The sequence below is a fragment of the Myotis lucifugus genome, unplaced genomic scaffold (genome assembly GCF_000147115.1).
Source record: "Myotis lucifugus unplaced genomic scaffold, Myoluc2.0 scaffold_108, whole genome shotgun sequence".
Taxonomy (NCBI): domain Eukaryota; kingdom Metazoa; phylum Chordata; class Mammalia; order Chiroptera; family Vespertilionidae; genus Myotis; species Myotis lucifugus.
Genome location: NW_005871156.1, coordinates 1,113,241 through 1,134,184, shown reverse-complemented (window position 1 = coordinate 1,134,184; position 20,944 = coordinate 1,113,241). Strand labels below are relative to the sequence as shown.

Genomic DNA, 20,944 nt, shown 5'->3' with positions numbered 1-20,944 from the left:
CAATCAGCCCTGCTCTGAGCCCGACCATGGGCTGCACCTAGGGATTGGGCCTGCCCTCTGCCACTCAGGAGCAGGCCTAAGCCAGCAGGTCGTTATCTCCCGAGGGGTCCCAGACTGCGAGAGGGCACAGGCCGGGCTGAGGGACCCCCTCTCCCCCCCCCCCCGGAGTGCACAAATTTTTGTCCCCCGGCCCTTTATTCCTATATAATAAAAAGGCTTAATATGCAAATAGCCTGAAAGGCAGAATGACTGGTCACTATGACCCGAATTGCCCCCCAGGGGGCAGACCCTCAACGCAGGAGCTCTCCCCTGGTGGTGAAGTGTGCTAACACCGGGGGGAGCGCCCTTCAACCCAGAAACCCAGGCTCCCGGCTGGTGAGCCCAGTGGCAGGAGCCTCTCCCGCCTCCGTGGCAGTGCTAAGGATGTCCGACTGACGGCTTAGGTCCGGCAGGGAGTGGGCCTCAGCCATCAGCTGAACATCCCCTGAGGGCTCCCGGAATTCGAGAGTTCGCAGGCTGGGCTAAGGGGACCCACTCCCCCCCCCTCCCCCCAGTGCACGAATGTCGTGCACCAGGCCTCTAGTTTATAATAAAAAAATGGACAGAGAAACATATTAAATGACCCACAGGATGAATGCAATTAACATGATCTAAACTACAGAAAATTCTATAGGACAAACAGAGTAAACTGTAAGGAAAAAGGAGAGAAAGGGAGTAGTCTCCTAAGAGACATATCAATCTACTAAATCCTTACCTTTTAGAAATACACTCTTAAATATTTACAAAATAAATGTTATGATATCTAGCTATCTGAGATATATCTATCTATACAATATCTACTAGCTTCCAAGATAATCTAGACAGGGGCTATGGATAAACATAACTGATCAGATATTGATAAATGTGGAGGCTGGGTAATGGATGCCTCAGGTTCTATATATTCTCTATATATGAATATGTTTGAAATTTTCCAAATTAAAATTATGAAAACATAAGAGCTTCCATTCTTTTCCCATTATCGAGCCTCTACAATCATTCCAAAGCATTTTTATGTCCATACCATTATTTTTATCAGAGCGCTGGGGATGGCTATTGACAGGATTGGGTTCGCCGTGTGTTGCCCAACGGGTATGAGCTATTCCAAGGTGTACATCAAATTCTATATCCAAATCCATATCCTGTTGTTCTGAAGATAAAATGAAAAATTCCAATATTAAATCATGCTGTAGAGATAACACTATATTTCAATGTAATTATTACAGCACTGTTTACCTGGAATATACAATTATTAAAACTGAAGATCAGGCATACTCAAAATAGTAATTAAAAGATTTAGAGGAGTTAATGCAGGATGCAGCTGAAATATTTAAAACAAATGGTTCCAATAACAACCCAGGAAAATGTATTCAGAGAGATAAAGTACCCTGGCCAGTGTGGCCCAGTTGGTTGGAGCATTGTCCCATGCACCAAAAAGGTAGTGAGTTCAATTCCTGGTCAGGGCACATATCCAGGTTATGGGATCAATCCTGGCAGGGCACATGCAAGAAGCAACCTATCAAAATTTCTCTCTCTCTCTCTCTCCCTCTTCCTCCATCACTCTCTCCCTCCTTCCCTTCCTCTCTCTAAAATCAATTTTTTTTAAAAAAGATAAAGCAAATGTGACAATGTTAACAATTAGTAAAGATAGATGAAATATATGGGTGGTTAATGTATTTTTTCAACTTTTCTGGAGGCTTAAAATTTTTCACACTCAGGAGTTAAGGACAAAGAGAGTGAATGTGATTTTTTAATCTATATTTAATCTTCACTTTGGAAATAATCAGTACTGTTTTAATTAGACATGTAAAAATAAATTCATTTTCTCAGTGCCACATAGCCTTATGACTATAATTTCCTTGGTCCCCAAACATATCTCACAATATAAACTGCAATTATGAAGAGCTTCCAAAATCAAAGAATAGGTTCTTGTGAACTGAGCAACACTGTGAAAATATGGGGTTACAGACTGATGCTCCTTGATCTTGTAAAGCAGCTATTCTGATTCCTTTTCCCTATGAGCTCTCTCTTCTTGCTTCTTCCGGGGGTAGAGGGGGAGAGAGAAAAAAAGGATAGTTCTAGTTACTTAATAGTAATGCCCTTCTTCTAATTTCCTAAATATAAAATTCATTTAGCTAAGATAAAGCTTATCAGATAACAAAGTTTATCAGAATTAGGTCTAAATTAGGAATAAACTGCTCAGAACTCTGAACGTCCATGTACTTTAGCTTAGTCTTTAGCATAGTTTTTGTGGTTTTTATACTGGCTAATGAGAGGTCATTCTAAAATACAAATCTGATCAAGAAATAAGGTTTAAAATCCTTGAATAGACTTCCATTGCTTTAAAAAGTGGTATGCACATATGAATCATCCTAAACCTAGTCACAGAGATTTGCAAAAAGATCCTCAAATTCTAACATATAACCAGAGAGCCATTTTCTCAAAATAAAGCCCAATACCTTTTCATAGCATATAAGGTACTACATATCTGTCCCCTATCTACCTTTCTATCCTTATCTCCCACCCCTCATCACTGTGACCCACGCCACCACCATCTCTCACCTGAACTACTTCGACAGAATTCTCACTAGTTTCCTTGTATCCAGTCTTCCACCTGTACAATCTAGTTCTGCACACCAACAAAAGTGATCCTTTCAAAATGAAGTCAGATCTTGTCACTCTCCTACACAAAATTTTCTAATGGCTTTGCATGACACACACAGTAAAATCCATCATTCTTAAGATCCTACATGTCCTAGCCCTCAGCCACCTCTCTAGCTTCATTTCCCGCCACTCTTCTCCTCACTTACTGTGCCCTAGCCTCACTGACTTTCATCTTTACGATAGCCAAGCCCTCACAGGGTCTTTGCACTTGGTGTTCCCTCTGCCCAGAATTCCCTCTTTCAGACAATCACATAGCATCTGCTCAAATGTCACCTCTACTATACTTTTTCTTCATAGCACTAATCACTACTTAACATTATATATTTATCTGCCTGTTTCATTAAACAGTAAACTCCATCATGGCAGAGGGTTTTGCCTATCTTGTTCTGTTTTGTCCTCAGGACCTAGAATGATGGCTGGTATATAATAGGTACTCAATAAATATTCATTTTATTATTGAATTCTCAGAATACTCTGGGAGGAGGGGCACTGTTTTCTCCATTTTACAGATAAAAAAAACTGAGGCTCAAAGAAATCACAAAATCTGCCTACCAAAGTTCATAGTGAATAGTAAGTAGAGATAGGATTTCAACCCAAATCTGGTTTACCCCAGAGCCTAAATTTAAAACCACAATGGTGCCCAGCCGATGTGGCTCAGTGGTTGAGGGTCAACCCATGAACCAAGAGTTCACCAGTTCAATTCTCGCTGGAGGCACATGCCCAGATTGCGGGCTCAATTCCCAGTAAGGGGCATGCAGGAGGCAGCCAATCGGTGTTTCTATCTCTCTATCCCTCTCACTTCCTCACTCTCTAAAAATCAATAAAAACATATTTAAAAAAAACACACAATGGTAAACTCTGCTGCACTATTTATTACATTTATGACGTGCGGACTCAAGGGTCCCGGGTTCTATTCCAGTCAAGGGCATGTACCTGGGTTGCGGGCACATCCCCAGTAGGGGGCGTGCAAGAGGCAGCTGAATCGATGTTTCTAACTCGCTATCCCTCTCCCTTCCTCTCTGTAAAAATATCAATAAAATATATTTAAAAAAAAAAAAAAAAACACACAATGGTAAACTCTGCTGCACTATTTATTACATTTATGACGTTGTCAATCTGGCTTCCATCAGAATTTGAGTTCTACAAAAGCAGCAGCTTGTCTTACTATCTTTGAACTGTAAGCACTAAAAGCTAAATAAATAGAGCAGATACACAAATCTTTATTGGATGGCTCCAACAGTAAACAGATACAATCATCAATGCATTCTTTCCTGGCTTACCTGTGTTCTGAATAATTAAGGTGGCCTAATAAATGACCTCCAGATAAAGGATACTGTTTATCACTAGTTAACAAGCTAATGCAAGTAATAAAAGCATCTGATTAGTTTAAAAAAGGCTAACTATAATTAAAGCATCTCCCCCAACATGCTGGCAAGCAACATTGGAGAAAGAGTCTTTAACAGGAATCTGTAAATTAAATCCATATCAAGTTCATGCTAATTACCAACTCTATTTACTTCACTGTTGCCATTTAAGAAACATGTACCCATGTTCCTTATTCATTAAGCTGATAGGTCATTCAATTCCCCAGCCATTCATGACATCTTTTCTATTCTCCTTAAGCCTCAATTCTACCTATATTCCTTCAATTTCCACTTTATTAAGCTTTTCCCTCTTACCTCATAACTGTCTAACTTAGCTTTTCTTTTACGTTTGACTCCTATAAAGGTTAACTCTCTCCCTGTGCCTTCACCTATCTGAGCTGTAACCCCTCAATAATTTCCTTACTTGTACCTTGTGTCTTCTCACCAACTTCATGCCCAAGGCTTTTTGCCCTCTTCATACCTTCTCTTAGATGTCACCCTTCTCTTTTTTAATAATTCAAACATTTAAATTTGCTGGCAATGATAAAGACGCAAATACCTACATCCAGAGATAACAAACGTCAACATAAATGGTCCTACTCCTTACATATCCTATACTGCTGGCTGTTTTTTTCACTCAACATTAGGTTCCCTGTAATTCTCCAGGTCCCCACATGCAGAACCAGACCCAGTGCCCTCCTTTCAAAAGCTACATATGGTCACTCACTGTCATTACAATTTATTATCCCATTCCCTTAGTGGTATTAATTATCCAAAATTAATAAATCACTTTGAAGAGCAATCTGGCCATGTCTGTAAAAGAGATGCCTATACCCTGTGCCCAAGCACCTCTACTGTTGGTTATATACTTGAAAAAAATACTGTGGACAAGGAGCATGACAAGATTCATTGCAGCAAAATGTAGAAACAACCTCTATGTCTACCAATATCACCCCAATAAATTTAATTTAAAAAAATTTTAAAAAGACTCTCTCCCACCCAGCTGGCGTGGCTCAGTGGTTGAGCATCAACCTATGAACCAGGAGGTCATGGTTCGATTCCTGGTCAGGGCACATGCCTGGGTTGCGGGCTCAATCCCCAGTGTGGGGAGTGCAGGAGGCAGCCGATTGATGATTCTTTTTTTTTTTTAATATATTTTATTGATTTTTTACAGAGAGGAAGGGAGAGAGACAGAGAGTTAGAAACATCGATGAGAGAGAAACATCAATCAGCTGCCTCCTGCACATCTCCCACTGGGGATGTGCCCGCAACCCAGGTACATGCCCTTGACCGGAATCGAACCTGGGACCTTTCAGTCCGCAGGCCGAAGCTCTATCCACTGAGCCAAACCAGTTTCGGCGATGATTCTCTCTTATCATTGATGTTTCTACCTCTCTCTCCCTCTCCTTTCCTCTCTGAAATAAATATACTTTTTAAATACATTTTTTTAAAATTTTAAAAAGGACTATCTCCCATTCCATCAACAAACTTGCCTTCCTTATGTTTATCCTATGAAAGGCCCTTCCTCACAAACTGTGGTTACTTCATTTTAGAATACTGATCTTACTCTAAATGCAGTGGACCTAACTAATTTCCTTCCCTAATTAATATGATCATTTTTGAAGCTCAGGTATATTTTAAAACTAGTACAGACAGTAACAAAACTACTTTTCTCCCCTCCCTTCAATATTAATAATCACTAAATGGGCCCTAAAATATGGGAAGAATGGTAATTTGATAAGGGAGAAGGAAGAAAAGGGGGAGGGGGACAAAAACTAAACTAAGTACATTACTGTGAACTTCTTCATCCAGTGCTTTTACTTTCCCTTTCTTCTTAATGAGCTGGATTTTGCAGGCATTTGCTTCCCAGTCTTTGTCATTGCCTCCATCAACTCCCACACCTAAATCATCAAAAGGCAGAATAGCAAGATTTAAAAACTGGCTATTATTTAGATTATCAGTGTGAGGCAAAATTTTTAATTAAAATATTTTTTAATCTAATTAATTCATTAACTTATTACCAATTCAACATATACTAAACATCCATTACATGTCAAGAACCAGAACAGCTGCTACAGACAAAAATGAAAATAACCCAGTTCCTTTCCACAAATTTCTAATAGTGTATTGAGAAGACAAAGACAAAAATAATTACATTCAGTCTGGTTTCAGATTATAAAAAAGTATTATACTAGCTTGTGAATGGAGTAGAGTAGAGAAAAACAGAAGATGGGCACCCACCTCAGAAGCGCGATAAAGAGGGAATGTCAGGATATACTCTCTTCAGATTCTACTTAAGATCCTAAGGAGTCTGACAAAGTTACTCTGAAGGTATTGGGAAAGCAAAGTAATTTGAGGTAGAGAAATCACATGGCAAAAAAAGTTTTAAAAATCTCTTTGGAAACAGTGTAAGAAGTTAGACTAGAGAAACAGAAAGAAGAAACCAGTTCTCAGAAGTTATAGCTATAGCAAATCTAAAGAAAGAGGGCCTGAACTAAACAATGGTAATGAAGATAGATATGGGTGATATTGAGTAGAAATGACTAGATATAACATGAGAAAGCAGGAGAAGTCTGGGGTACCTCCTAGGCTCAAACAAAGGACTTGGTGATAAAAGGCACACAGAAAGTATTGATTAGAGAGTGGGGTGAAAACTGGATACTCAGTTCAATTATAAACATACAAAAGTTCTAATATCTTGGTTTATTGAGGAAGAAATATCTAGGAGGCTGTGCAATTTAGGGAAAACATCTGGATTTTAAGTCACCAACATATGGGAAGCTGATGAAGTCAGAGCTCACCCATGAAGAAAAGTGGGCCTAGGACAGTATCTTGAAGAACATTAATATTTAAGAAAAAGAGGCCCCAAAGCAGACAGAAAAGAAATAATCAGTATGTAAGGAAGATAATGAGATGTGTTGTCAGAGAAGCTAAGGAAGGAGAGAATTTTAAGAACAAAGTAGTTGAGGAACTGACTTGCCATTAATTGAGGAAAGTCATCCTATATAATCCTATATAATACAAGGCTAATATGCAAATTGTCCCCTCAGGAGTTCGACTGCTCGCTGTGATGTGCGCTGACCATCAGGGGGCAGTGCAGAATGAAGGAGGGCCCTGGCCGGCGGCCAGCAGCTGGGGGAAGGCCCTGATCAGCCCTGATTGCCGGCCAGGCCTAGGGACCCTACCTGTTCACGCATTTCATGCACCAGGACTCTAGTGAAAGATAAATGCCCATCACAGCTGGCAATGTTAAATGTACAGAAAAAGAGTTAACAGAGTAGGCCTGACACTGGTATCCTTAGAAATGCCTGCTTGCAAAGTTGGGCCTTGGATTTCACAAGGGTTCCCACCACTCTGATGAAAAATAGCTCACTGCACCTAAACAGTCAGTACACAATGTGGCTTATGCTGAACAACTGCTTCTCTTCTAGGAGTCTGTAATTTTGGTACATATTAGACAGAGGGTGTCTACGTGACCAGCCCCCGATAAAAAAGTTGGGCACTGAGGTGCCAATGAGCTTCCCTGGTAGACAACATTTCACACAAACTATCACAAAATTTTCTGGGGGAATTAAGAGCACCTAGTAAGACTCCACTGGGAGAGAACCCTTAGAAACTTGTGCCAGATTTCCTCCAGACTTCACCCATGTGCCTTTACTCTTTACTGATTTTGCTTTCTATTCCTTTGTTGTAATAAATCATAGCCATGAGTACAACTATATGCTGAATCCTTCTAGGAAATCATCAAATCTGAGGGTAATCTTGGAGATCCCCAATACAGTTAAGGGAAGAAGCTAAAGTAGAACATAAAGTTGACAAAAAGTTATTTTTATTTGCTTTGTCATTTATTTAAGGTAGAAGACTTTTAAGAAGTTTACATACCAAAAGTCTGGAATACCTGGAGAAAATCAAATTAAATTTATAGAAAAGAAAAAAGATAATTTATGGAATAAGTCCTTCAAAATCTTTGTTCTACCATGAAACTGCCCCAGATGATTTGTTTTTACAGTAATATTCTTAACAAAAGAAGATACCTATAAGAAGCAATACTCAACATAAATGATAATAGTATTGAAATTACATGAACAAACCTTTAAGTATGAGAAAAGACAAAAATTGTTCAGATTTTAGATTTGCCCAAAATAAAGCAAACATTACTATAGGATCTAGTCACCTAAAACAAAATTTTTCCATTTAGATTCAGTAATCATGCAAAACTCATATTTATTTTTAAAGGAATTACCAGCAGAATCATATCCTCTGTATTCCAGTCTCTGAAGGCCTTTGATTAGGGTCTCCAAGATTTCTCGTCTTGTGCGAGGGACATGGTAGTTTAAGTAAGCAAATATACCTGCAAATAAACAAATACTTAATAAAAAATTCTGTCTAAAGATTAAAAATTAACATACTTATTACATAATCTTCATTTGCATAATTATGCCTAAGATGTGCAAAAATGTGAAGCTAGAGTCCATCTTTAAAAGAGAAGTAAATCCTCACTTCAAATTGTCTAAAGGCAATGAAACTTTTTCAAAGGGGGTTTTCCATTTGTAAAAGACTAAAGCAAATATGTCAAAATAAATGCTCATTTTTGCCCAGCCAGTGTGACTTAGTGGTTGAGCATCGACCTATGGACCAAGAGGTCACAGTTCAATTCCTGATCAGGTCACATGCCCAGGTTGCAGGCTCCAGCCCCAAGTAGGGAGCATGCAGGAAGAAGCCGATCAATGATTCTCTCTCATCATTGATGTTTCTCTCTCTCTCTCTCCCTCTCCCTTCCTCCCTGAAGTCATTAAAAATATTTTTTAGCCGAAACCAGTTTGGCTCAGTGGATGGAGCGTCGGCCTGCGGACTGAGGGGTCCCAGGTTCGATTCCGATCAGGGGCATGTACCTCGGGCACATCCCCAGTGGGAGATGTGCAGGAGGCAGCTGATCGATGTTTCTCTCTCATCGATGTTTCTAACTCTCTCTCTCTCTCCCTTCCTCTCTGTAAAAAATCAATCAATAAATAAATATATATATATATATATATATTTTAAATAAATGTGTGTGTTTTTTCCCAAAGCAGCTCATAAGGGTGGTAACATCTTCCATTACTGCTATTTTGTTAAGTAAAATTTAATTTTAAAAAACTAACCAATCAACAAATTTGCTAAATACTGAGCATTATGTTTAAAGAAAAGCATTTCCTGGAGTATTTTAAGCTACATATGGATCTTACAAAACTATACAGATGAAATAATTTTTCTTACTTTCAATAATCATGCTATCAATAACATTTAGGAATAAGTAATTTATAACTATCAATTATGTGAAAAATATTACCTAAATATTCTAATAATATGAGGAAATATTAAAATATATATATAATCATGTTAAAAGAAAATAGCTTGAATCGCTTATTCACCAGTTACTGGCTAACAACAAATAACTGCAATGTTAACAACTCTTAAGAATTCATAGAGGGGAAAAAAAGCAATAATTTGGAAAAGCAAAACTAGAAATAAAAGTACTAGTACATATGAACTGAGCAAGGCAAACAAAGAAGTAGGAAATAACACGGGCAAAAAATATCCACATTTTAGGAATAGCAGTATGGAAATTATCTGAGGCCTCCCATGATTGTGCTTTGGTCAAGGTGGAGAGAGCATTGAAGACCAAAATATGAGGAAATTATAAGCTCAAGTTGCTTACTTATGAAAGAATTTCCTTTTTCTTATATTACACTATAGTGTCACTGAATCATAAGGAAATAAAATTAACTCAGTGAAGTAGAATTCCAAAACAACTAGTCTTTATTTCCATTTGAAAAGATCTCATTATTTCTATAAATAGCTTGGTCCTATTGAAGCATTTCAGCATCCAAAAATACTGAATTGTTAATATCCAACAAAGAAGCCATAATAATGGTTTGCTGAGCATCATGATCAGTATAATTTTTTCAAACAAACTATCATGCCCTTAAAAAAAAAAGGAAATCCACATTTTTTTTCTTTTTAAATATGTTTTTATTGATTTATTATTATTTTTTAGAGAGAGAGGAAGGGAGAGGGAGAAAAAGATAGAAATATAAAACAGCTGCCTCTGGCCAGTCCTCTGCTGGGGATGGAACTCTGTAACCTGGGCATGTGCCCTGACTAGACCCAACTGGTGCACTGGATGACACTCAACCACTAACCCACATTGGCCAGGCAGAAAATCCACATTTTAAAACTAGATCCAAAATAACCTGAAACAACTGTTTAAACTTTCCCCAAAAATGGAAGTATAAGGCCAAGAACTTATAAAAATTCTATATTTCATTATTTTAAAAAAAAACCTTACAATTGAAAAGATTTTTTAAAGTTATCATATGTTATACAAGCATATTATTTTCGCAGCCACAACCTTGCATGAGATCTGGGGTTTTTATTGTTACTGCTGTTCCTTCATAAAGTAGCTATAATATGAACAAACTAAACCAATTACCAACTGTAAATCAAACTTTTATGTGTTCTACACTTATCCCCCTATGGGTCACTGACTTATGATAAAGATTAAATGAAGAAAACTATCAGTCCCAAATAAGTATTTTTATTCGATCACTGAAGGACAACACACAGAATATAAATCTTTTCCTCAAATCACTGGACAAGGACTGGAAGAAAAGGATGACACACACAGAGAAATTTTCTAAGATCAAAGTAATAGAGATGGGAGAAGGAAGAAAGGGAATTAACCTAAGTCATCCCTGGTTAGGAAAATGAAAGATAAAGAGATTAAATCCCAATTTTATACACCAGCTCCTTGACAGAAACAGTGGCCTAAAGACAGTCCACCCGTTGGGATTAGTGGGTTATCTGTAACCTTGGGGTTGCTGGGAAAATAGAATGGCATATAACCCGCCTATCAGGCATGCAAGGGCATGTTTACAAGGGAGGTATTCTTAATTCAAAACAGTGCTTATTAGAGTAGAAATCACTAGATTGCTCCCATTTCCAGGTCTTTAACTTGTCTTATCAAACCTCCCAATAAACAGTTCTGCTTAGGGTAACTACAAAATCCTAAAAATACTCTCCACCACTCTTCAGTAATTGCTCCCAAACCACACAAAGTAGTTGTAGGGAGCACAGGCCACATTCCCTACTCCCAAACCAATAGATCAATGGTTCTCAACCTTGGCTGCGCATTAGAATCATCTGGGAATATTTTTAAAATCCTGATTTCTGGGCCTCATCCTCCAGAAATTCTGTTTCTTTGTTATGGGGTGGGGCCACAACATTAGTAACAAAGAAACAGAATTTCCAGAGGATGAGGCCCAGAAATCAGGATTTTAAAAAGTTTCCCAGGTGATTCTAATGTGCAGCCAAGCTGAGAACCACTGCAATAGATGCTTGTACCTCCAGGTGTCATTCTCAGAAAATGGCAACTTAAATTCAAAGCACTTAGGAGCACCTTGCTTAACAACCTGGATCATGGACTTGACACACCTGGTTAAAAGCAATTTAGTCATAAGTAAAGATTTTTAAGCCTTATTAAAATGAAAACTGAATACAACTTAGCTAACTAATCAAATCATTAAAGTTCCTATGCCTGGTTGAATGTATGTCCTTATGAATAAGAAATTTTACTTCTACAAAAAGGTAAAGATACAAATTATGAACAACAATTATGCATCTATCAACAAGTGAATCTAAGAATCAAGTGAATAAATAACCTGATGTACAGAATGAACTGGTGATTACAATAGAATCAGGGACATAGAAAGGGAATGGACTGACTATTCTTGGGGAGAAAAGGGAGTGGGAGATGCGGGAAGAGACTGGACAAAAATCGTGCACCTATGGATGAGGACAGTGGGTGGGGAGTGAGGGTGGAGGGTGGGGTGGGAGCTGGAAGGAGGGGAGTTATGGGGGGAAAAAAAGAGGAACAAATGTAATAATCTGAACAATAAAGATTTAATTTAAAAAAAAAAAAAGAAATTTTACTTCTACATATTTTTTCACTTAGCAACTTCAGTATGTTGAGACCCTAAACAGAACTCATCAGTTTTGTGTTCAGATTAGTTCTCTAAATTTTATACTTTCTGAATCAAACTCCATCTACAATAACAATTAAATTTCATTTATTTGTTTTACTTTTTGTTAATCCTCACACAGGGATATTTTTTCCCACTGATTTTTTTTTTTTTTTCCAGAAAGAGTGAAAGTGAGGGTGGGGATGAAAGAGAAAAAAAGAGAGAGGGTAACATCAATGTGAGAGAGACACATTGATTGGTTGCCTCCTGCACACGCCCCAAGCTGGGCTGTGGGTCGAACCTGCAACCCTGGTATCCACCCTTGACTGGAAATCGAACCCACGATCCTCGGTGCATGGGCCAATGCTCCAACCACTAAGACACACCAGCCAGGGTCAATTAATTTCATTAAAAATTTTTTTTCTTATAATGCAAGTTTACAAATTAATTCACCACCATTATTAAAGATTCGAATTACACAAAGGCTACAGAATGAATTGTGAAAATCTCTTTCTAAAGGGGAGATAACCAACATTAATTCAATGCACATTGTCCCAATCTTTCAGCTATAAATGAACCTAGATATATATGACTTTAAAGGACTTTTTAAGCCGAAACCGGTTTGGCTCAGTGGATAGAGCGTCGGTAGAGCGTCGGCCTGCGGACTGAAGGGTCCCAGGTTCGATTCCGGTCAAGGGCATGTACCTGGGTTGCGGGCACATCCCTCGTAGGAGATGTGCAGGAGGCACTCATCGATGTTTCTAACTCTCTATCCCTCTCCCTTCCTCTCTGTAAAAAATCAATAAAATATATTTTAAAAAATAAATTTAAAAAAAAATAAAGGACTTTTTAAAAACACATAAATTGGATGACACTGTATATATTGTTCTGTACTTGTTTAATTAAAATGTTGACATCGTTCTATGTCAGTACAACACATCTACCCAATTCTATTTAATGGCTGCATACCACTATATAATAGTCACATTTTACCTAATCATTTCCCTACTGAGATGTTCCTACCTCTTTGAAATTATGAACAATACTGCAATTAAAGTTATACACATCAACTAAATATTTGTCATAAAACAGTCAATACTACTATAATTGTAGAGGCACATTTAACAGGTAAGACCCCTTTAGAAGTTCAACAGGTAAGACCCCTTTAGAAGATGAAATATTATGAGATAAAATTTTCTACATTCCTAAAAACAAAGTAAAAATTGTATAGAGTGACACAATGAAGAATTTCAATTATTTACGTGTTTTCTAATTGTTTAAAAATATTTTTCGTATTTACAAATGCTGGTTTGAGTGTCCCCTAGTTTGTTGGAAATATATATTGCCACTGGAAGGAGCTCTATAACACCTCTCCCTGCACATTTAACAATCTGGAACTCTAAGCACTATTTAAACCCTGACACCTCTAGTTATACTATCCCTCACAGTCGACTTATGTCATCATCTTTCCTGGGAAAAATCATGCACTTCCCGCTCACAAATCTTCAAACGTTTAATCTCTCCCACTTCTCTCTGATCAATCATATCAAACCAGTTTTCCATTATCCTCCCAAGCCAGCTTTTACTCCTGCATCCCTGACACCCTTACAGTGAGGTCCATCCACCCATTTCAGGTTCACTTGCAAAACAGCCCTTCCAACAGCTGACCAATCTTGTTAATTCACAGTTTGTCTAACTTTCCCCCAGATATTTTTCTAAAGTCTTCTAGACTATTCTCAAATTCCCATTTCTCCCTTCCCAGCTTCTTTCTCATTTTTGGCAGATTCTCACTTTATAGAACTGAAGTCTTCATCGTAACAGCATAATACATGATGTACCCTTATCCTTCCTTATAAGCTCAAAACAGAAGACATATTCTACATATCTGAATCAGCCTCTCCTACTCATAACTGTTGATAAGTATGGAGGAGAGATTGTTCTGTGAGGTGACTGCTGCCTGTCCTACAAGCTGGACCCAGACGTCTTTCTGCAATCCCCCCTTACAGACTATCTGATCGTAATTAATGTTCACTCTGACATCAATCAGCACCCCTCCCTTGCCTCCTGTTATGTATTGGTCCTGGAACAGATGGTTGTCCTCGTCAATGTAATTTCCATACCTAATAACATTCATATACTAGTACCTGTGACTATCTCCACACCATTTCTACCCTATATAATTCTCTGGTGCCTGCCAAGTGGCACATAAGTTTCCCTTAATAAACTCTATTAATTAACATATTGGAGTGGCCCGTATCTTTCTTCAGTCTTTCCCTGTCCTCCACTTACAAAGGTAGATTTTCAGTCCTGTAGTTTTTCCCTGGGTCTATGTGTCCTAACATAAGTGATTCTTCAACTTTGTAAATACAGAACTTTTAAAAAATATATATTTTACTTATTTCAGAGAGGAAGAGAAATTGAAACATCAATGATGAGAGAGAAGCACTGATATGCTGCCTCCTGCCCACCTCGCACTGGGGATTGAGCCCTCAAGCCACGCATGTGCCCTGACTGGGAATCGAACCGTGACCTCCTGGTTCATAGGTCAGTGCTCAAACACTGAGCCACACTGGCTGGGCTAAATACAGAACTTTTTGTTAACATCAAAATATTCTGAGGATCCTATACAATAGTGGGTTGAATTTTTATTATCTAACTTTTATTCAAATTATAGATAATGCTTAGAACATGAATTGACCAATGAATGCTTCGTAACAAGTTCACAGCTCATAAATCAAGGACCACAGCTCTAGAACTCAACTTTTCAACTCTATCAGAAATCTCAGTTCCACAACACTCCCTCCTTTGTTAGTATACTTGCCCTCCTCCTCAACACAAATTCAGGTCCTTCTGCCTTCATATATGCAACATCTCTAAGGATTTTATTATAGCCCAATGCAATTAACTTCTCTCTGCAGTATTAAACATGGATGACCTTCTTCTACATTTGCAGATTCTATCCAATGCAATACATACTACTTTGGAACTCTTTTGCCTTTAACCACAGGTCTTTGACCTCTTTTCCTGGCACTTCTATTTCTTCTTTCAAACCCGCTGGCAGTAGTTCTCAATTTATTTCTGACTCCATTGATTGTTGGGTAACATATGCCATCAATATCTTTTACAGTGTACTAGTTCTCTACCGGCTGGCACTATTACTCAACGTAAAAGTCCTGCCCAATCATCTACAACATTCCTGGCCTAACCAGTTTCTCAATTTCTATTCATTCCACTTGGGGTTTGTAACATGGCAATGAACAGGGACTGTGTATTATCACCTACACCTGTTGCATGTGTATTCATTGTTTCCTCAAATCAGACAGCAATTCCTTAAAGGCAATTTCCTTGTTTTAGTCTTCTCTCCAAATGGCAGAGTGCCAAATATAAAGCCATCATTTCAAATATCTTCTAACACTTTTGAGATACCTGAAATGTAGTAAAAAATTCCAAGACCACAAAAAAAGAACACTATTTTGCAGATGCTAAATAGGGATAAAGTGAAAGAAAGGTTGCATAATTAAAGGTTTAAGAAATACTGGTTCCAGGTTAACAGGCTTATTTGTAGATCTTCTTAGATCTTTTAATCTTGCTAAGTGCAAATCTCCAAAAGCAGGATGTCCCAAACTTGTGAGTTATAAAACTCTTTTCTACCTTTTACTGCTCATTACCAGCAGTAAACTTATTAACTTCTCCCTTCCAGGAAACACAATTGAGGAAATGCTAAGTAAGCAATTAATTAATTTTCTTTAACAACTACTTTATATCCAGTATGATTTCTAAGGATATGTTAATATTACTGGTTTTATGACTCATCCTAGCAGCACTCTCAGCATTCTTCAATTACCCCCAAAGTCATTAGACAGTATAATTACAAAAAACTTTTTAAGGATTCATTTCATGATACCTTTAAATTGCAGTTCCCTTACTGCTTTTAAATATAACCTCACTTAGAAAAAGTCTATTTATATACACCATCATTTATTTTTTAAAAAAACAGCAAAAACTGTTAAAAGATGTGGGTAGCTTCAGCAATGTGGGGTGTGGCCACAGTGTTTTGGACAGGTTCAAGCCTTGGACTACTGAAAGGGCACAGTCCTCTCATTGCCACATACAAGTCCCAGCTTGGATGGCAGAACCCTCCCAGCACAATTATAGCCAACAGCTATAGCTGTAAGCTTGAGCCTATGGTCCGAACACGTGGCCCCACGTGCCTGAGTGATAGAGTTCAGGTGCATGTAGTGGAGTGGGATTGAAACCAATGAGAATGTTGTAAACAACTTGATCACGCCCTTACTTTTGCCTCGTGGCACCTGCTATAAAATAAAGACACGGCTTGTGAGTGTCATCGCTGTCTCTCAGAAGCAGCGTCCCACCGAGACCCAGCTTTTGTTCTCATGTCTGTCTTTTCTTAATCCTTTCATCACCCCCACTGGGGTTCACCCTTGGCCATGCTGGTGCAGGGACTGAGTTCTGGGACCAGGGACTGAGTTCTGGGACCAGGGACTGAGTTATGAGGACCAGGGCCTGAGTTCAGGCTCCCCACACAGCAAGTTGACAATCTCTCACCAAAGCCAAAGGTTAAAAAAAAAAAAACACTAAAAAAGAACAAAGTGTATTCCAAAGAACCAAGAATAAGAGGAAGATAAAATAAATTTGGGACATAAACATGCTATTCTTCTCTGGGAAATTCATAACTCTTAGCACATTAAAGTTTCCAAGAAGTCCTCCAATTAAAAAAAAAAAAAAAGACAGTTCAACATAGTTTAATCTGTTGCTCTCCAAATTTACTTGACCATGAAATCTTTTTTTTCCTTAAGCATACCACAGACTTATAGCCTTCATTCCTCTGCTTCAATATTATGCAATGTTGAAATAAAATAATCTTTTAGAAAAATCTGAATAGGCAGCAGGAAATCAGAAGGTAAATCTGAATTTTCCCACCTGATCTCATTCCCCACTCAATTTTTCTGTCTAAAAATTTTACTGCAATGACTAAGATGTGGGAGGAAAATAAAGACAAACCTTTGTCCTAACAGTTAACCTTCATAATTAAAGGGAATAAATTCTAGACCTTATTCCAGATCATGCAAAACTGTGGTCTGGATAGGATTAAAAGCAGGACCTCAAAAATAACTCAAATACTAGTTGTTTATTCTTTATAACCTGTTTCCTCAGCAATAAAACTTTGGAATGGGGATGTTGGCTAAGTGATATGCGACATCTAGTCTCCACCCCTAAAAGCCCTCACTCTTATTTGCACCTTTTCTGAACCAGATCAGGTTTTTTCTTTTTATAGTACACTAGAGGCCCAGTGCACGAAATTCCATCCACCGGAGGGGGGGGTGTCCCTCAGCCCAGCCCTGCACACTCTCCAATCCCAGTACCCCCTCGAGGCACGTTCTGACTGCCGGTTTAGGCCCTTTCCCACAGGGCCTAAACCGGCAGTCGGACATCCTTCTGGCAGTCGGACATCCTTCTCGCAATCCGGGACCGCTGGCTCCTAACCACTCGCCTGCCTGATTGCCCCTAACAACTCTGCCTGCCTGCCCTATCACCCCTAACCGCTCTCCCCTGCCGGCCTGATCGCCCCTAACTGCCTTTGCCTTGGCCACCGTGGCTTTGTCCGGAAGACGTCCGGTCTAATTAGCATATTACACTTTTATTAGTATAGATATTAGTACAGATACTTTGGCTTCCTTTTTTTCCTGGAACAAGATGAAGAAATTATCTACAACCAGATAGCCAGGTACTTAACTCCATGCACACCTCATCATTCAGGGACAGTTAATTAGCAAATGAAGCACATTGGGGATTAACCAGTTTACTTCTTCACAGCTCCAAATTAAATTATGTGTTCTTGCAAACCACTCTACTATCTAGACAGAGCAAAAGTATATCTAATGCTAAAGTCAGCTCAACTAATAATTTCAGACAGCTATTTAAAGGTTTTCTTTTTTGTTTGTTTTTTTAACCTACTCTAAATTTAAACATGCTCCTCTTTTTCAGAAGCTGAAATTTGCATAAAGTTTAATACAGGAAAAATAAAACTAATGAGAACTTGTCGCCTCCTGCTCAGTTCTTGCAAAAGGCTACAAAGAATAAGTTTCCCAGATAGTTTCAATTCCATCACAAGCATGCCTCCCTTTCAAAAGTGTTATGTTTTTTTCCCAGTCAGGAGTAAGGTTAGTTGTAAATTTCAATGAGAAAGGTAATGAATGATACAATTCTTTATACTGACAATGAATGGCCAAGTTAATACCAATTTTAGTGCAGATCAGTCATTTCAGATTCAGACTATTCCTTTTAGCTAACACTTTTAGGTAAAATTAAAACAACTAAGTCTCAAAACATGGAATAAAATGGCCTAACTTTTTTATTCTTATGTTAACCCTCACCCAAGGATATTTTTCCATTGCTTTTCACAGAGTAAGAGAGAGAGAGAGAGAGAAACATCGATGTGAAAGAAACACATCGATTGGTTGACTCCCTTACGGGCCAGGCCCAGGGATCGAGCCTGCAACCGAGGATCGTGCCCTGGATCAGAACAGAACCCGGAACCATCTATCCACTGAGCCAAATTTGCCAGCTAAAGCAGGCCTAACTTTTTTAACTTTTCAGGTAACACATTCACTAAAGGTAGACCACTATTTTTCATAGATATTTTAAACGGGTGCACATGCAAGTGATAAATGACGTGTGATCTATCGCCACAGTCACTGCTGGGCCTCTTCCACCGGATGATCAGGTCTCACCCCACTCACCAAGTTACTGATTAGCAATGGTTTCTGTTGAGACGGGGATGGCAGGAAATAAGACCATGTGTAATGCCACTGTCATAGCTCTAGTTAAAGTTCTGTTCTCTACTGGGCCTGGCGGAAAGACAGCAGCTAAACATAAGTATTTTTAAAAGGTAAATCCTAGGAGAATACAAGGTCAGTTCAAGAGAACCTCGCCCGCAGTTCCACAGGTGGCCTCCCGCACCTGGTGGGCTCGGGGAGTCCGCCCCGTCCACACCTCCGTTCCCTCGGCCCCCTCTTCTTTCCCGGTTCAGCACAAACATCTCTCCCCCTCCCGTTCCCTGCTCCGCGCCTCGCCGCCCCTTCACTCCTCCAGACCCGCTCCAGGGCCCGCCCCCCTCTCAGGTGCCCTCCTCAGCCCACCACACCCCTCCGGCTCGCAGAGGCCGGCCCCCAGCCCACGCGGCCGCCGCGGGACGCCCCCGGCCCATCATCCAGACTTCGCACCCTCCACACCCCCGCTCCCGCCGGCGCCTCGGCCTCGGCAGTGGCCGCACCGCACCCGCACCCGAGCGCCGCCCCGCAACACGCCCCCCGCCCGCGGCCCCTTACCGCACATGATGCCGGAGGCCCGCTCGGTCCGCTAGGCGAGTGGTGAGCGGCTGGCGAAGTGGGGAGCACACGGGAGCCTGTGGGGCTATCAGCGGGCTTGGGGGTAAGGAGGTACCCGCACGACTCCCTCGAGGATGCGACAGCCGAGGTAACGACTCCCTTCTTGGCCTCCGGGACTCGCCAGCAACTGCCTCCGGGCCCCGCCCCTCGGCACGCACCGCGCCGCCGCCGCCTCCGCCGCCCGCAGGTCCCATTGTTGCCGCGTCCGCGCCACTCACGCACAGATCCCGCCTCCCCGAGCCGCCCCGCCCACGAGCCCACGCAGGCGCTGGCCTGCTGGCAGCGAGGACGTGGCAGCGGCTCCCGGCGCATCCGCTTTAGGTTCCTGGAGCCGCCCGGCCCCGGGGCGAGTAGCGGGAGGAACGGCGCCGCGGGGGAGGAGGAAACTTGTTGGCTGGCTGGAATGAGGGGAAGATTAGGAAAGAGGATGGGTTTGTTAGCAAAGCAAATAACGTTGGGGGCGCGCCTAGTTCAATCCTAGGCTCCAAGTTCCAGCCCGCCAGGAAGCGGGGAAAGAGGAGGAAGAAAGCAGAGGCCAGCTGGACAAATAAATCAGGGTGGGAAAGGGATATAGACCTAAAAAAAATTGCAAAGAATTGAGAGGAAGGAGATACCAAAATTCCTGGTTGCAAAGCGCTATGCAGGTTCTGTTAGCCTTCCAGGTGGCAGGTAATTCAGTTCCCGATTTAGGCTCCATGTTATATGCTTGGCCTCCAAAAGCCCTCCGCCCCCATTCATTGACTCCCTAACCCCATTTTGTTTTGTTTTTGCAGAGGAGCAGGGGAGACTTCTGCTGGCCCACCTGACAGGACTGTAGGAATTGCCTAGATTTGACAGCCTTACATTTGACTCATCAACGATTAACTAATTCTATTAATTAATGCACCATTCCTGCCAAGAGAAACTTAATCAAAGAGAGATGATGTTTCTGAGAATTTATTACCTGAGCATTTGCTTAGTAAGATTTAAATAGTGTCTTTAGTAAAATGTAGATGGTTATCATAACTCTATTAATGACTCTAGAGTAGAATCAAATAAAATTCCAGTGGGCACATAGAACATGGCATGGACTTCTGACCCCAGATGTCTCATCTTACTTCACACTGCTGCTCCTTTCCTATCACACCTTCCAGCTCTTTACACTCCAATAACGCTGAACAGGTGATCTCTCAATTCTGGGCCAATATTGGGCCAATATTCTCAAGACTTTTGCACACTTTGGTTACTCTTCATGGAATCCACACACCTTCCCTACTTAAATGCTACCTCTTAGGGAAAACCTTTTTTGTCTCCCCCAGAGAGACATAAGGACATGCATTAACCTCTCATTCTTTGAGTTGCCCCTTTTAAAGCAATATACTTTGATTTTTTACTTTTGCTTTTTGCATATTCCTCTACTAGGCTGTTTCTTGAAGCTAGAACAAGTGTTTGCATACTCAACACCTAGTATAGAACTTACCACAAAGTAAGGGAT

The 20,944-nt window shown here is 40.2% G+C and overlaps 1 protein-coding gene across 2 annotated transcripts in view; it reads right to left on the bottom strand.

The window, feature by feature from the left end:
• Nucleotides 1-19,593, bottom strand: part of GFPT1 (glutamine--fructose-6-phosphate transaminase 1) — a 63,052-nt gene extending 43,459 nt beyond the window's left edge. The window contains exons 1-4 of one of the 2 annotated variants that reach the window (XM_006092976.3): nt 19,411-19,593; nt 8,308-8,415; nt 5,858-5,965; nt 1,061-1,186 (exon numbers count right to left, since the gene is read on the bottom strand). In XM_006092976.3, the coding sequence (XP_006093038.1) occupies nt 1,061-1,186; nt 5,858-5,965; nt 8,308-8,415; nt 19,411-19,417 (349 nt within the window). In that variant the 5' untranslated portion in view covers nt 19,418-19,593. Of the gene's footprint in view, nt 1-1,060; nt 1,187-5,852; nt 5,966-8,307; nt 8,416-19,410 lie in introns of those variants that run through there. The other variant, XM_023757445.1, reaches the window with a different exon arrangement.
• Between the last annotated feature and the right edge of the window lie 1,351 nt (nt 19,594-20,944).